Source organism: Neofelis nebulosa, chromosome 11 (assembly GCF_028018385.1).
Source record: "Neofelis nebulosa isolate mNeoNeb1 chromosome 11, mNeoNeb1.pri, whole genome shotgun sequence".
Taxonomy (NCBI): domain Eukaryota; kingdom Metazoa; phylum Chordata; class Mammalia; order Carnivora; family Felidae; genus Neofelis; species Neofelis nebulosa.
In genome coordinates this window covers 82078817-82096079 of record NC_080792.1, presented here as the reverse complement: position 1 = coordinate 82096079, position 17263 = coordinate 82078817, and the positions used below count along the sequence as shown (strand labels likewise).

Genomic DNA, 17263 nt, shown 5'->3' with positions numbered 1-17263 from the left:
TGTACTTCCTAGTAATCGGACTTTGGTTAAAATAAATTCAGTTTTCCCATCTGCAAAATGGAGCTGGAAATTGCCCCCTCACAGCGCTGCCCTTGGTAGTAGGCTCTGAGTCCATCCATGTCAGGCTCAGTACAGGGGCTCAGGGTCATTTGCCTTTCTCCCTGTCATGGCATTGTATGTTGCCGAGGTCTGTTAGTGAGCAGTTTGTGATGGAGAATCTACTGCTGGGAAGTGAACTGTGAAGCTTTCTAAGGGTCTCGTCGGCCCCTCCGTGTTTGATGGCTGACCCTGGGGGTGGGAGAGAGGAGAGAAGGTATATTGTCCACTGTCAACAGGAAGTCTTCGTCTTTTTTCTGGAGAAAGTGGTGTGGTGGAGTAATACAAAGGCAGCGCTGCTGAATCACGTCCCAGCTCTGCAGCCTGCCATCTCACCTCTCTGAGCCCCCTCTACTCATCTAACGAGTCCTATAACACTTCTCCAGTGGGTTTGTCACGTGGAATAGTGACCTTTAATATAAAGTGTACCAAGTACTTCGTGGGGCACCCAGCAAGCGTGGCCTTTACCATTTATTGTTCCCACCCCACCAGAGCGGGGACTAGGACAAAGGTGCAGAGAAGGAGAGGCAAAACACCATCCTGGTTCAGGTCCTTGCTCCGCCCTTTCCTAGCTGGGGAACCTTGGGGCAGGTCCCTTAGCCGACTGAGCCTCAATTCCCGGGTAAGACAGAGCTAAGAACAGCACTTCCTTCCCTGGGCGCTGTGAAATGACTCAGGCAGGTTGCCTGGCACCGCTCTTGACCCCAAGGCCAGGGGAGCTGGTGCGGTCACTCCCTGCTGGTACTTGGGGGTTGCGAAGACGCGCGAAAGAATGGAAAAGGCGGCTTTGCCCTTCGCAAATAGCGACGTCCTTTGTCCACAGAGGTCGGAGAGCGGCCGGTTCTGGAGTCGGTACCCGCGCGGGGCACGCGGAGGCCCCGGCCCGGAGCCGGCGGCGCGCAGACCCGGGCGGCCGGGGGCGCGGGGCTGTGACCTCATCGGCCGGCGCCGTCCCGCGGGGCCATGAGATCATGAGATGCCGGCGCTCGCCGAGGAGTCGATTTGTTGGGAGCGCGGGGACAGCCGGTCGCCCGCCGCGGTGATCTCATCCGGGCCCCGGGGAGGAGGAGGTAGGCGGCCCGGCCAGCCCGCTCCGCCCGGAGGGGGATTAATGGCTGCCGCCGGCCGGTGACGTCACCGGCAGCGCCCGTTGCCGGGTAACTGGCGGCCTCTGGCCCCGCCCCCCACCTGCCGCGCTCTCAGCCTCAATCCGTCCTGGCTCGCTCCTCTCTTTGCTTTTTTCTTTCTTTCTTTTTTTTTTTTTTTTTTTGTATTGAGGCACAACTTACATACTGTAAAGTGATCTAATTATAAGTTTACAGCCTCGATGAATTTTTACATATTTATGTATCTATATGTAAAATATGTATATGTATGTCCATATGTTTCCAGATCTCAGCCCTCCTAAATAGAAATGTAATGCAAGCCACACAGATAGCTTCACATTTCTTGGTAGTCACAATAAACAAGTAAAAAGGGAGCAGGTGACATTACTTCTAATAATATATTTTATTTATCCCAGTATCTCCAAAGAATTAGTATTTCAACAGGGAGTCAGTGCAAAAACTTTAATGAGCTGTTTTATTTACCTTTTTGCTGTTTTTTTCCTAAGACTTTGAAAATCTGTGTATATTATACTTGCAGTACATCTCCATTCGGATCTAGCCACATTTAAAATGCTCAGTAGCCACATGTGACGACTGGCTACTATATTGGGCAGCACAGGTATAAAACATTGCCAGCACCCAGAAGCCTCTCTCATTCCTCCTTTTCTGGTCAGTACCCCTACCAAGGTACCCATCATTCTGACTTTTATCATCCCTGTTCGGTTCTCTTCCCCCACACAGACCTCCTATCTTTTCTTTCTCTCTCCCCACACTTCATTTTAACTCCTAGGGTCAGAGCACTATCTAATGGATAGTTGGACTGGATTGGGGCCCCAGCTCTCCCATGTCTAGCACTTGAACAACCTGCTGTCTTTTTGAGCCCGTGTTTCCTCACCTCTTAACCGTGGCTCATCATAAGCGGGGTCCTTCTCCGAGTTTGAGAGCAGCACGCAGGTACTAAGTGTTCCACAGAGAGTTTTTTATCGCCCCACTGTGAGCCAGCCCTAGTTCTCTTTCTGCTGGTTTCTTTTCTCTCCCCTCTCGTCATTCTTCCTGTAGCTTAGTCTTCCACAGTCTGTTCCTCCCTCCCATGCCTCTGTTGAGCCTTCTCATCCGAGAAATGGGAATGGATCATAACTAGCCACCAGGGGAGCAGTGGATGTGCAATTCCTGGCCCATGGCAAGTGCTTGATAATAAGATTACTTTCTTCTTGCCCCTCCTCCTCGGCTCCTCGCTCCTGGCGTGGTCTCTGGGGCCTGGGTGTCCTTTTTCTTCTGTCTCTCCTCTTTTCTTCTGCCCTCATTCCCTCTTCCCTGCCTGCACTCGCCTCTAGCCTTCCTTCTGCCCCCAGTCCTGTCAACACTTCTTTCTCCCACCACTCACGGCCACGCTGTTAGAAGTCAGTTTCCAAGCTCTTCCCCACCCGCAGCCTTCTCAAGATGGAGAAGACTGGGCGCGCCCACCCCTGGGCTGATGGCACGGCACTTCAGAGGTCGCTGTTCCTCTGTTTTGCCCTGAAGGGCTCCGCGGTCCCCGAGCAGCCTGCCATCATAACAGACCTCAGGCCTCCTTCCCAGGAAAACAAGTCTTTGTTTTCAGCTCCTCGCGCCGGCCCAGCCCGCCCGTTTCGGCGCAGGGAGTGCGATCCGTCCAGGTGGCGATCAGATGCTAACCAGCAGTGCAGGCGAGCAAAGCAATGCGGGAAAACCGCAGGGGAGGCTGAGGGGACCTTTTGCTCTTGCCCGGGCCCCTATGGCCCTGGAGGCTGGTTGCAGTTCCCGCTTATTTCCCCCCCACGGGAAAGGAGGGCTTTGCAAGGAGGACCCCGTGTGGCTCTGTGCTAGTTTGGGGAAAGCTCTCTGGCCTCTTTTTCCCGAGGCCCTTTTCCTGTTTGGGGAGTCTCCTAGCCCTCTCCCTGCGGTTCAGAGGGGGCCGTGGGTCCCGGCGCCCCGCCCACCCTTGACCATGTGACCGGGCCCGGCCAATTATAGAAGCCTGTGGCCTCCTTTGGGCTCTGAACTTGGTTGCAAGGATGGAGGCTTCCCTTTCATTTTGGTGAATGGACCCAGGGAGAAACAGGTCTCTCTTCATGTTGGAGTTGAAGCTGTAAGCATGTTGGCTTGGGGCTGCCACTGGTCATCTCTCCTACCAGATATAGTTGAATCCAGCACTTTCTACCCGTGTCACCTGGGGCTGGTTACCTATCCTCTCTAGGCCTCAGTTGGCTCATCTGTAAAGTGGGAGCATTAATAGCACCTCCCTCAAAGTGTTGCGTACAGAGTGATGCCTAGTACATAGTAAGAACTAAGAAATAGTAATAATTACAATCATCATCATCATCATCATCATCACCACCTGGAGAGGGCCTGTCCTTGGCGGGAATGCATGAAGCTTACACACAAGGGCAGCAGAGACAAGCCGAGAGATTTGGGAAAGAGGAGGAGAGATGGAAAGAACTATAGAAATAGAGATCTTACACCACTCTGTTGGCACTCCTGGACCCAGCTGTACTGGCACCAGAACCACCCCTGCCTTCGCAATTTTGTGACCCAGTACATCACGATCTTTCTATAACCTACTTCAAGTTAGCTTTCTGTCACTTATGGCCGAAAGTGACACTATAATAGAGACTCTTATACCAGTAGTTCTTGTAACAGTGTTTAGCAGTGTGGATGTTAGAGGTGGGTTAACACCCCCATCACACAAAACAACACTGATGCCCAGAGAAGGAGAATAATTTGCCCAAAGCCACACAGCTTACGAAGGACGCCCCCCCAGCCATCTGACTTCACACTTGGCACTTTTAACACCATTTTACATTACAAATGGTTACATATGAAGATCGGTTCTTTTCCATCCTGCCTGCCTCATTTACTGTCATCCTATTTAATCAGGCTTAGTTAATTCATTTTATCTGAAAGATGTTTTACACCCACCACACTGCTAGCAGGGGCAGTGGTGCACCCATGGGCCAGGCACTGGACTCAATGCTTTGCTTGCATTAGCTCGTTTATCCTCCCACAACCCTCGGAGGTATGTATTACCTTTAGCCCCATTTTACCACGAGAAGACTAAAGCATAGAAGGCTGAAGTGACTTCCTAAGTCAGTCGGTAAGAGACAGTCAGAATTCAAAGCAGGTCATCGGACTCGAGCATCTTCACCACTGTACTCGCTCAGACTCCAGGGCCTCACCAGCTTGGAGGAGGCAGAGCTGGGACCCCCACCTGTTACCATAGTCCTCCTTTCCTTCTTTCTGCGCTGCGCGTCTTTCCCACGTGTGCTCAGCCCAGCGGTCACTGGACAGCCCCCCTTCCTCCTAGCCTCATCATCTTGTAAACCCCTCTATGTACGCAGAGCCTCAGTTCCTAGCACCTTCAGCATTAGGGTTCTCTATGAGCTGAGCCACCCCTGTGAAAAACCTAGCTATTTGGGCCACAGACATTTAGCCCACCCATTCACTTGTTCGTTCGTTCATTCATTCATTCATTCATGCATGCATTCAACAAACATTCGTTGATCACCTCCTAGATGCCAAGGCCTTTGTATTAGTTAGAATTGGAATAAGCTAATAACAGCAAAGAGCTCAAAATAACAGTGGCTTGAATGTAAAAAGAGTGCACTTCTTTCTCATGTGAAGCCCCAAAGCAAGCAACCCGAACTGGGTAATGTGACACCTTCCAGCTCACTGCTTCACTAATCCTAGGGTGCGGGACTTCTCATGGTCCAAAAAGGCAACTAGAACACAAGCCATCACGTCCAAGTTCCAGACAGCAGGATGGAGGAAAGGGGGAAGAATACAGTGAAAGGTTCTCTGAAGTCACATGACACGTATACTGTATCTTAGCGACCAAAGTGGCATCTAGATGCAAAGGAAGCTGGGAGGCACAGTCTTTGTTCAAGGTGGTTGTGCCTCCAGTTACAAATTTGAGGACTCTAGGACTAAGGAAGTAGGTGAGAAAGGATAGGGTGACAGCCAGACGCTAGAGACCCACCCTGACGAGGCGTAGGGGAAAGATGCTAAACAAGCTAGGGTTCTCGACACTCACGAAGCTCACAGCCTACTCCAAGAAACACGTAATAGTCAGTGACTGAACACTCACTCTGTGCCAGGTGCTTCTCAGGGGTTTTCAAACGTTTTAGACTCGGGTCCTCTTGACACTTTTTAAAAAAAGTATTAAGGACCCTAAGCAACTTCTGTTTGCATGAGTTACAGCAATCCACATTCACTGTCCTAGAAATTAAAACTGTGACCTTTTGGGGGGCATCTGGCTTGCTCAATCAGAGGAGCATGTGACTCTTGATCTCGGGGTGGTGAGTTCGAGCCCCCCGTGGGGTGTAGAGATTACTTAAACTTTTTTTTTTAATGTTTATTCATTTTTGAAAGACAGAGACAGAGCACAAGCAGGGGGACACAGAATCTGAAGCAGGCTCCAGGCTCTGAGCTGTCGGCACAGAGCCCGACGTGGGGCTCGAACTCACCGACTGTGAGATCATGACCTGAGCCGAAGTCAGACGCTTAACCGACTGAGCCACCCAGGCGCCCCCCCCCCCCTTTTTTTTTAAGAGAGAGAGAGTGTGTGTGTGTTTGTGTGCAAGCAGAGGAGGGGGCAGAGGAAGAGAGAGAATCTCAAGCAGGCTCCACACCCAGTGCGGAGCCCGACTTAGGCTCGATCCCACGACCCTGGGATCAGGACCTGAGCCAAAACCAAAGAGTCGGATGCTTAACTGACTGAGCCACCCAGGCACCCTGCTCCTGGCGTTTTCTTATTTGTTGTAAATCACGTGTCACGAGCCTTAGGAAAAACCCCATTGCACACCTGGTAGAGAGCCACAAAAGTGTCAAATAATGTGTTAGTACTATTATGAAGATGGTTTTGACTTCACAGACCACCCCCGCCGGACCCAAAGCAGAAAAGATTCTGCGTCAGGAGTTCTGTCAGGGCTCGCCAGGGACAGCTGGTCTCCGGCTGGTTTCTGCTGGGGCCAGACCATCCAAGATGGCTTCTTCACTCCCAGGTGTGATGCCTCAGCTGCAGTGGCTGGAATGATCCGCCCAGGGTCCTGCACCCAAGACCTGAGTTCTCACTGTTAGCTGGGTTCCTTGTTTCTTGCCCCTACCTGTAGTCTCAGAGCCTCTCCCTCTTTGTAGGACCTCTTCACATAAATCTCTCCTTGTAGCTTGGGTGTCTCACAACACTTGACTGCAAGAGGAAGGCCACGAAGCAGTGGCCTTATCTACCTCTTATCTGCCATAAGATCCAGACAGCACTTCACCTCATTCGAGTGTCCCTTAGTTCTTTTGAACCTGACATTTCTCCTCTCCAAAAGAAGTTGGCGTTAATAATGCCCCTAGCCTCAGATGATCATGAAATTCGGTACTAGCTCTGACCACACACGGAGCCCTTCCTGGGTACCTGTATGTTAGGATTATTTGCTGGTGTAATTCTCACGATCACCTTGGTGTGTTGGAGCCAGGTTGCACTGGCTTCTGAGGGCCAATGGTTAAATTTTCAGGAAACTTGCAAGCAGTTGTTAAACCCTTGGTAGCTTGAATTGGCCTTGTGGGAGTATTTACACCACAGAAATTGACAAACACACAAATCAGGGCCTTATTTTGTTGCTTATAGAGACCTGGTTTGCCTGCCCACCACTGCATGTATGCGCGCGCGCGTGTGTGTGTATTCAACCCCATCTACAGATGAAGAAACTGAGGCTCAGAGAGGTTAAATTACTGTCTAAAATCAATTTAGTAGGTGGCAGACCTGACCTTGGAGCCCCAGATCCCATTCCCTTAACTGCTGTGCTGTCCTTGCTCCTGCAGATGAGACAAGGGTGTATGAAACACAGTCATAAACAGGCAAAGCTGTGTAAATCAATATTCGTTATGAATTTTGATGCAGAAAAAAAAAACCTTTCATCCCTGTCTACCCATTCTTTATACATTAACGCTGCTAACGACTATCTGATTATGTCTCCCCTCCCTCCTCACCCCCAAAGTTCTTCAAATCCTCTCCCCCACCCAGGTGCTTTCTCAAAAATCCTTTTCTCTGTTCATTTCTTATGCTTCTCAGCAGCCCGCTCTCCTGCATTTACCAGCTCCCCCTCCAGAGCCAGCCTCTGTTGTTTCCTTGTTTCCCATTTCACTTTGTGTCCCCCCCAACCCCCACCCATCCTAGCAGTAACGAAGCCAGCACAGAATCCGCCTTCCCGTCTCCACCGCTCCCGCCCCCCTTTATCAGAATCCCAGCAGAGAAGTCTGCTCCCATTCTCGCTCGTTCTCCCTCACGGGTGGCAGGGGGGCCAGACGGCTCACAATCTGATCGCGTTCCTCGTTCCTTGACACCCCAGAGAAACCACACATTCCATTTGGTGGTCGTCAGAAATAACATGCTTAAGAAACCTGGAATTACAAAGCTGCTTAATTAGAGAGAGATGGTTTCACTGGGATATGCCCGGTTTTCCCTGGTGGTTGTATCTCCTTCTCCAAGTGGCCCGCCCCCCAGCAGCTAATTGCTACCTTGGGCATGGGTGCCACACAGGCACTCAAGTCTCTTTATTTTCTTTTCTGTGACATCGGTGCTCGCCTCTAAACAGAAGTTCTGTCTTCCATCTCTCCTCCATCAGTAAACCCAAGAAGCTGACGTGAGTAATAAGGGTGGAATCTCGAGCTTCAGAAAGGTCCCCGGCTATTAAGCAAGCATCTACTAGGTGTTAGATGCCAGGAACACGACCTCCAGGAGCCAAATCATCTCTGTGCTTATGGGGCTTCCAGTCCAGCGGGAGAGACAGACACTAACATAGTTTCTTAGATATCATGGGAAGTGCTCAGAAAGGAGTGATTTGGTGGGTGTAACAGGAGTACCTGATTTAACGGAGGACTCAGGGAAGTCTTTCCATAGCACGTGACAGCTGACCTGGAAGATGAACAGGTGTTAGCTCACTCCCTGAAGAGTAGAGGACAGTACTCCATCTGCAGGGGAAGAGCATGGTCTACATCGCAAAGGAACAGAAGGAAGGGCCAAGAAGCTGCTGTCTGAGAATGCTGTGAAATTCCGGGGGTGTGTTAGAGTCCCTGCCATGGTTCGACTTATCTGGCTTCTGACATTTTATTATTTTTATTTTCTTAAGTTTATTTATTTCTTTTGGAGGATAGGGAAGAGCAGAGGGAGAGAGAGAGAGAGACAGAGAGAGAATCTCAAGCAGGCTCTGTGCTGTCAGCAGTGGAGCCCGACACGGGGCTCGATCTCCCGAATCGAGAAATCATGACCTGAGCTGAAATCAAGAGTGGGATGCTTCACTGACTGAGCCGCCCAGGTGCCCCCTGGGTTCTGACAGTTTTAGACCGGGGTTGGCAAGCCACAGGCCACCAGTCACATGTACCCTGACACCTGTTTTCATTAATAAAAGTGTTCTTGGAACACACTCATGCCTGTGTGTTTACCTATATAGTTGTCACAGAGACCGTATGACCTGCAAAGCCAAAGTATTCACAGTCTGGGCCTTTGCGGAAAAATGTTGTCAACCTCTGATCCAGACCCACTCGTGGGCAAGTGGGAAGCTTGGGGATCTGGACCAGGGAACCAGCCCGTGGCTAACAGAGCCTGAGAATTGGAGATCCAAAGACGATGACCAAAGCTGAATAAAAGCAGTAGTAAGAAGGTGGTGGGTGACTGGGCCTGACCCCAGGCTGTCTGGCTTCCAACGCAGCATTCTTAACCACCGAGCCAGGCTGGTTGTGCAAGATCTGCCAGAGAGGAGACAGCAGAGCCTGTCCCCAGAGTCAGCCCGATGCCATCCTGCAGGGTTTTCCAGAGACGCAGGGACACAGGACCTTTCATGAGGTGGCTGTGTCCTCACTCACTGTGAGGCCAGGCCGACAGAGCAGGAGGCTGCCCACCAAGATGGCACAGGGTGGGGATGGGAGGGGGGGGGGCACTGACTGTCCTTTCTGTCACCTTGGGGCTTCTGGAACACCTGTCTTCCCTCACCCTCCTCGCATTTCCTTCATCATTCTGCTTCTTATTCAATAAACCGTGCTTTTCAAACTTTATGTGCACAGAGATCACCTGGGAAACTGAAAATGGAGATTGTGTCTCTGCAGGTCTGGGGTGAGGTCTGCGATTCTGCATTTCTAACAAGCTCCCAGATGGTGGTGACGCTGTCCGTTGAGGGACTACAAGCCTTGGGTAGCAAGGTTTTCAAGATCAGCTTAAATGAACTTTTTTTTTTAATGTTTATTTATTTTTGAGAGAGAGAGAGCAGGGGAGGAGCAGAGAGAGAGAGAGAGAGAGAGAGAAAGACACAGAATCTGAAGCAGGCTCCAGGCTCTGAGCTGTCAGCACAGAGCCCAACACGGGGCTCAAACCCACAATGGTGAGATCATGACCTGAGCTGAAGTCAGACACTTAACCAACTGAGCCACCCAGGCACCCCATGATCAGCTTAAATGATAGCTTCTCTCAGAAGACTTGCCTAATCACATCTCTACACCCACTCCCACCCCCATACCTCGATTCTGGGGCCCCCTCATGGTCAGCTCTAGCAAACTTGTACCACACTATATTATAATAATTTGCCTAGTGTCTGTCTTACTCATTAGGTAGTGAGCTCCCTGAGGACAAGGACAAGGTCTTAGTCATCTTAGTATCACCAGAGCCTAGTGCTGTGTCTAGTACATAGTGGGTGTCCAGTAATGGAAGGTGGGGGGAGGGAATTGGTGGATGGAAGGGAAAGAAGGAGGGAAGGAAGGGAGAAAGGAAAGATGGGTGGATACATCAATGGATGCATGGATGGGGGAGAAGGAGGAGAGGACGAAAGGAAAGGAGAATTCTCTGCGGGTTCACTGAATTCAAGGAGGAGTGACAAGAGCAAATTAAGGTTAGATGTTGGGAGAGACTGGAGTGTTGACCCAGAATGAGATGGAACATGGAGTAGTTGAGAGACCCTGGGTGAGAGCAGTTAGATGCAATGAGGGAAGCATAGGGCAGCTGAGGTTGAGGTGGTGCAGGAAAACAAAGCTTAGACATGCATGGGTATTCAGCAGAGCCTGGGGGCTGCTGTCAGGACAAGGGCAGAGCCTGAGTACCCCTAGCCATCCACTGAGCTGTCCCATTGTTCCCTCTTCCACCATGCCATTGGCATGTAAAACAAACATGGTGGCCATCCCCCGTATCTCTGCTCCCCAGTCACCTCTGCCTTCCTAAAGGCTACAGAGGGAACCAGCATTCTCCAGAAGGGAATATATCCATGGGTCAGGGGCTGGTGGGAGTCTGGAGCGGGTAGAGGACCCTCACAACAAGGACTCAGCCAAACAGTCACAAAGGTCAGGCATTGGGATGAATGGACAATTGGATGCCCTTCCTTGGTCCTTAGCAGATGTGGGCACATCTGCTTCAAGAGGTCCCCTTCCTAGGCCCAACAAGATGGAATTTAGCAAGATGGATATAAAGTTTCTACCCTCATCTCAGACATCATCCATTTGATGGATACCCAACATCTTTTTGTAACCTTTTTACCCCTCCAATGTAAACATATCATATGCTCAATATAAAAAAAAAAAAAATGGAAAAAACAGGAAAACACAAAGGAAACAAGTGTTTCTTCATTCTGTCTCCTTTCCCCTCGGGACTATAATGTGAACATTTCCTTGAGTGAATAGATAGTCTTCACCAGGATGACTTTTTACCTTTTAATTTTGAAAGTTTAAGACTTAAGAGTTGTACTTACAAAACAGTACTGAGAGTTCCCACAAACCCTTCACCCAGCCCCCCCCAATGTTAACATCCAGTGCAACCACAGTACAATTAGCAAAGCCAAGAAATTAACATCACTGCCATCGCTATTAACTGAACTACAAATCTTACCAGATTTTGCCAGTTTGTCTCACTAATAACATTTTCGCTGTCTAGGGTCAGTGAATCCCAGATCCCACATTGCATCCATCTGTCATATCTCCTTAATCCTCTCCAATCTGACAATGCCTTGATCTTACCTTTGTCTTTTGTGACCTTGAGGCTTTTGAAGAGTGCTGGACATTTCTTTTATAGAATGCCACTTGATTTGGAGCACCAGGGTGGCTTAGTCGGTGAAGCATCCAGCTCAACTTTGGCTCAGGTCATGTTCTCACAGTTGATGAGACTGAGCCCCCACCCCCAACCCCACCCCTCCTGTCGGGCTCTGTGCTGACAGGTGGAGCCTGCTTGGGATTCTCTCATCTCTGTCTATCTCTCTGCCCCTCCCCTGCTCATGCTCACTCACTCTTGCTCTCTCTTTCTCAAAAATAAATTAATCAATTTAAAACAATAATAATTAGGGGCGCCTGGGTGGCTCAGTCGGTTAAGCGTCCAACTTCGGCTCAGGTCATGATCTCACGTGAGTTCGAGCCCCGTGTCAGGCTCTGTGCTGACAGTTCAGAGCTTGGAGCCTGCTTTGGGTTCTGTGCCTCCCTGTCTCTCTCTCTGCCCCTCCCCCTGTTCATGCTCTGTCTCTCTCTGTCTCAAAAATAAATAAACATTTTTTTAAAATTTTTAAACAATAATAATTAGAAGGGAAAAAAAAGAATGCCCCTCAATTTGGATGTGTCGCTTGTTAGTTCATGACTCCACTGAGGTTTTATAAATTGTTGCAGAATAAACACAAAAGCGACACTATGTTCTTCTCCGTGCCTCACAGCTGGGGTCCAGCCTGTCCATGTAACTAACTTACTGCTGCTGGAGTAAACCTTGATCACTCGGGGTATTATGTGCTGGGTTTCTTCATGGTAAAGTTGCTCTTTTCCAGGATAATGTTTGAAAGGCGGTTCAGCTTTCCATTGTAGATCTCTCTCTTAACCAGACTCTCTCACGGTGCATTTAGTTTGTTACTTGTCTCTGTACTGTTGCAAAGAACCAAAGACAGCTGCAGCACCTGTTCCTGCCGGCACATCTCAACACACATCCCTGATTATTTTGTTAGAATAAATTCCTAAAACTAGGATCACTGGAGCAAATGCTATTCACCTTTTTAAGGCTGCGCATGCCTGGGGCAGGGTTGGTTGCTTCTTTCTATGTTGATTTGTTTTAATCAGCTTTACTGAGGTGTAATTTAAATACAAAACATGCAGATTTGAAGCATATATTTCAGTGAGTTTTGGCAAGCACGTACACTTGTGTAATCACCCTCCCCTTGCAGTCCCCTCCTCCTCACCCCAGGCAGCCCCTGATCTGATTTCTGTCACTGCAGGTTAGTGTTAACCTGTTCCAGGATTTCATAGAGATGAGAATTGTACAGTATAGTTTCTCTTACCAACAGTCTCTTTCGACTGGACCTAATGCACGTGGGATTCATCCACACTGTTGTGTATATCAGTCATTTAGTCATGTTTATTGCTGAGTGGCGTTCTATCGTACAGATACACCACAATTTGTTTATCCATTCTTCCACTGATGGGCATTTGGGCTGTTTCCAGTTTGGGGGTATTATGAATAGAGCCGCTGTATGAACATTTGTGTACAAGCAGATGCATACTTTCATTTCTCTCGGGTACATACCTGGAAGCGGAGTTGCTGGGTCATACGTAGGTGTGTGTTTAACTTTATTATCCCCAGCAGGGTGGGGTTATTTTCATCTCATTTCATAGCACAGGCCACAGAAAGCTTGAGGGACTTGTCCGAGGGCAGAGGGAAGAAGGGAAATAGAATTTGAGGAGTACTGCTCTGTGCCAGGCACAGTGCTAGGCGCTTTTCCCATTTCTCTCCGGGAATGAGTTGTGGTTCCCATTCTGTTGATAAGGAAGCTGGGGCTCACGAACTGGCAGTGACGTAAGCTTCAAGCCCAGCCCCGTCTGAATCCCAAGTGTCTCTTCTTTGCCCAGAAGCCATCCTCCTCCACCTCCAGACCCGCCCTTAACTGCCTCCTGTGGTCCATCCTGCCCGTGCCCCTGAGGGCATGCACCCGAGATGCCCGAGTCCGCCCTCGAGACAAAGGCGATCTGTGTGCAGGACCAGGGACTGTGCCCCCAAAGCCACAGCAGGCACAAGGGAGTGACCCACACTGCAACCCCCAACAGGAGTGTCCAGTTTCTCCCTCCATGAAATGCAGTCCTCAGAGCTTTGGTCCTCAGGGCTGGTGGGCAGCGGGTGAGGCCGGCGGGCAGGGGCCACGTCTCCCTGGCCATATCGCAAACCCATTAGGAGCCGGTCTGAGTGCTTTCCAAAGCTGATTAATGGCCTGCTTGTGACCTGGAACGTCATTACTGCCCAGGCTGGGGGACCCCCGGCTGCCTCCTTTGGGTCTTTACAGCTAATAATAATTGATGCTTTCTGTGCGGTTGCAGGGAAAGTTCTATCTGGTCATCGAGGAGTTGAGCCAGCTGTTCCGATCACTTGTCCCCATCCAGCTGTGGTACAAATACATCATGGGGGATGACTCTTCCAACAGCTACTTCCTAGGAGGGGTCCTGATTGTTCTCTACAGCCTCTGCAAGGTGAGGTGGGCCCGAGGGGCTGGAGGGCTGGCCCGAAGAGGATCCATGCATTTGCTGGGTTTCGGGGGGGTGGCGGCAAGTGGGGAGCTTGGCATCTTTTTTTTCTTTTAATGGAGGTAAAATTCACACAACACAAAATTAACCACTAACCATCTTACGGGGTACAGTGACACTGAGCCGCTTCACAGGGCTATGCCCCCTCCACGTCTAGTTCTAAGACATTCTCATCACCCCCAAAAGAAACCCTATACCCATTAAGCCGTCCCTCCCGTTCCTGCCTGCTACCCTCCCCCAGCCGCTGGCAACCGGCAGTCTGCTCTCTGTCTCTGTGGACTCTCCTATTGTGGACACTTCATATAAATGGAATCCTACACTGTGTGGTCTTTCCGTGTCTGGCTCCTTTCACTTTAGCATCATGTGTCTGAGGTCCATCCACGTCGTAGCGTACATCAATACTTCATTCCTTTTTGCGGTTAAATCCACCCTCATTTCTTGCCCATAAAGCTCACCGTGTGCTCTCCATTCACACATTTCCATTATGACTCCCGTGTTATGGGCGAGGAGATGGGGACTCAGAGAGCAGCAACTTGCTCGGCGTCACTCAGCTACAGATCACGGAGTGAGGGTCGAAGCCAGGCAGTCGGCTTCCAAAGCCTGGACCTCTTACCCCAGATGCGCCCCCCAGACTTGTTTCCATTCTTCTTCAACCGCACACCCTCATGCCTACAGTCAGGATACAGGGCTTCTCTTTCCATCACGGGTACAAATCAGGTTTCCCTCCCCACCCCAGGCATAAAGACATCCTCCTCTTCCTTCTTCCTTCTCTGTTTCTGGCTCTAGAGAATCCTGGGGGAATCCACATGTTCCCCCCCTCCCCTCCCCCCCCCTCCCCTCCCCTTCCCCCCAGCAGGACTAGCCAGGCAGTCCGTGCCCCATCAGCCACTGGGGACTTCTGTTGCCTGCCGATCCTGATCGACTGGCAGTGGCTGACTGGAGTGCTGGCTCAGAAGAAGAGTGCTGTGATCAATTAGCAATGCCTGTGCTGGGCTTGGCAGGGGGAAAAGGCAGTATGCCTGGCATGTATTCACTCTCCTGGTCCAGGAAGCAAGGGAAACTGTTGACGTAAGGCAGCAAGACGAATGCCAAGCAAAACTGGTAGAAATGAGGAGCTCCAAGTGGGACGGAATGCCCTGAAAATGTCCACAGTCAAAGATGAGGGGTCAGTGGGGATGGTTCAGGAGTGGTAAGAGAGGTCCTGAACAACCCTTGGAGACTTTTCAGCCATCACCCTGCTCTCTTTTCAGTCTTTCGACATCTGTGGCCGTGTGGGCGGAGTCAGGAAAGCCCTGAAGCTTCTCTGCACCTCTCAGGTGCGTTGACTTCAAATGGCCCCAACCGAAGACAAAGGAGCCTCGAGCTGGAGACAGCTCACAGTGCTTCTGCGGGTGTCCTGTGAGGATCCACAGCTGAGTTTACCTCTGTCTCCTCCTTCAAACAGAATTACGGAGTCCGGGCCACTGGGCAGCAATGCACAGAAGCCGGCGATATCTGCGCCATCTGCCAGGCTGAGTTCCGGGAGCCTCTGGTCCTCATGTGCCAGGTAAGCAGGGCTGGGCGGAGCCATCGGGGACTGAGGCTGGGGGACCTCTGGGGCCCTGTGCCATGCAGAAGTCCCATGTGCCTCCCCCATGACCAAACCTCAGGGCTCTGAGATGGGTCTTTGGGAACAGTGTGGTCAAGGCTGGAGTCGGTCAGACCTGGGTTCAGACCTCAGGTCTGCCTCTTACGAGGTGGGTGGCCCTGGGCAGGTTACGTCACCCGTCTGAGCCTTGGTCTCATCAGCCGAGTGTCAAAAATGAAAAATTCAGTATGGTGTAGCGTCACAATGTCCTGAGTGAGAATCCCAGCCGCACTGCGGACCCTGTAGGGGGGATCACTCCGTCTCCCCCTGAGCCTTGGTTTTTCTCATTTATACAATGGGCATCATAATACCTACTTCATAGAGCTGTTGTTAGGAATTAACGAGATCATCTGAGAAAGAGCTAAATTTGAATTATTCGCCCATAAAAAATCCTCTGGTTGTAATTACTATCCTCGTTGTAGTTACCATTACTGTTTGTTCTCATTTTGAATTGTGGGTCACCAACCCATAGCAACCCATGTTGAACTCCCTAAACATACCCCTGCTCCTCCTCCTGACATCAAGGGGCTAAGATGTCAATTCGGCAAGTGCATAGGAGTCAAAGTATCCTGTCAGGTACCAGAGAGGGGAGACAGAGGGCACACAGACCCTGTTCCCTCCTCTGGAAGCTCACGGTCCCCCGTGGGGAGACAGACACATACATAAATAACTATGAAACAAGGCAGGCAGTGATAAGTGCTGTGTAAGAGAGATTCATGCAGCTTCCCGGGGGACCAGGACAGAGAGCAATGAGTTCTACCTCAGGAAAGCTTTTTGCGGGAGGCACAGCCTGCCCACTGGAAGAAACGGGAGCGTGGATGAACCCCCCCCTCCCTCCCCCCACTTCTGCAGCCACCAGGACCTTCCGGGGGTGAGAGGGTGGGAGGTGAAGGTTTTGGCATCAGCAGAATTCCTGATTATTTTGCTGTTTGGGGATGTTAGGAGGTTTTGTTTGTTTGGGTTTTTTTTCCTTTCATTTTACTTATTTTTAAATGGAGAATATATTTGCATGATTCAAAATTCAAACCGAGGAATGCATGAGTAGGAAGTCGCAGGAACTTAATGTAGCAGGTTGGATCCTGGAACAGACAAAGAGCATGAGTAGGGAAACTGGTTTGATGAGATCCAGCTAAGTCCAGAGTTCTGTGATTGGTAATATATCCATGGGGGGCTTCTCGGCTTTGACAAATGTACCACACAGTAAAGCAAGATGATGATATGGGGGAACTGAAACTTGGTGAGGAGCTGTATGAGGAGTCTCTACACCATCTTGGCAACTTTTATGCGAGTCTAAAATTATACCAAGGTTAAAAGTTAATTTTTTTATTTTTTTAAAGTTTATTCTGAGAAAGAGGGGGAGAAAGAGAACAAGCGGGGGGCGGGGGACAGAGGGCTGGGGACAGAGGATCCAAAGTGGGGTTTGTGCTAACCAGAAGAGAATCTTAAATACAGAGAACAATCTGAGGGTTGATGGAGGGGTTGGGGGAGAGAGGAAAATGGGCGATGGGCATTGAGGAGGGCACTTGTTGGGATGAGCACTGGGTGTTGTATGTAAGCGATGAACCACAGGAATCTACCCCAAAAACCAAGAGCATACACACTGTATATTAGCCTATTTGACAATAAGTTGTATTTTTTTAGAAAGTGGGATTTGTGCTGACAGCAGACAGAGCTATGTGGCACTCAGACTCCTGAACCGCAAGATCATGACCTGAGCCAAAGTTGGCCGCTTAACCGACTGAGCCACCCAGACGCCACAAAAGTTGTATTTTTTTAATACTTTAAAGATACAAGGGGCCCCTGGGTGGCTCAGTTGGTTAAGTGTCCAGCTTTGGCTCAGGTCATGATCTCCGGGTCTGTGAGTTCAAGCCCTGCATCAGGCTCTGTGCTCATAGCTCAGAGCCTGGAGCCTGCT

General features: G+C 50.2%; 1 protein-coding gene across 2 annotated transcripts in view; it reads left to right on the top strand.

Moving 5' to 3' along the window:
* The window catches only part of RNFT2 (ring finger protein, transmembrane 2), a 90154-nt gene that overhangs the window by 41523 nt on the left and 31368 nt on the right, over positions 1-17263 (top strand). For both annotated transcript variants that reach the window (XM_058691167.1, XM_058691166.1), the window contains exons 8-10: positions 13518-13667; positions 14972-15037; positions 15166-15267. In XM_058691167.1, the coding sequence (XP_058547150.1) occupies positions 13518-13667; positions 14972-15037; positions 15166-15267 (318 nt within the window). The remainder of the gene's footprint in view (positions 1-13517; positions 13668-14971; positions 15038-15165; positions 15268-17263) is intronic.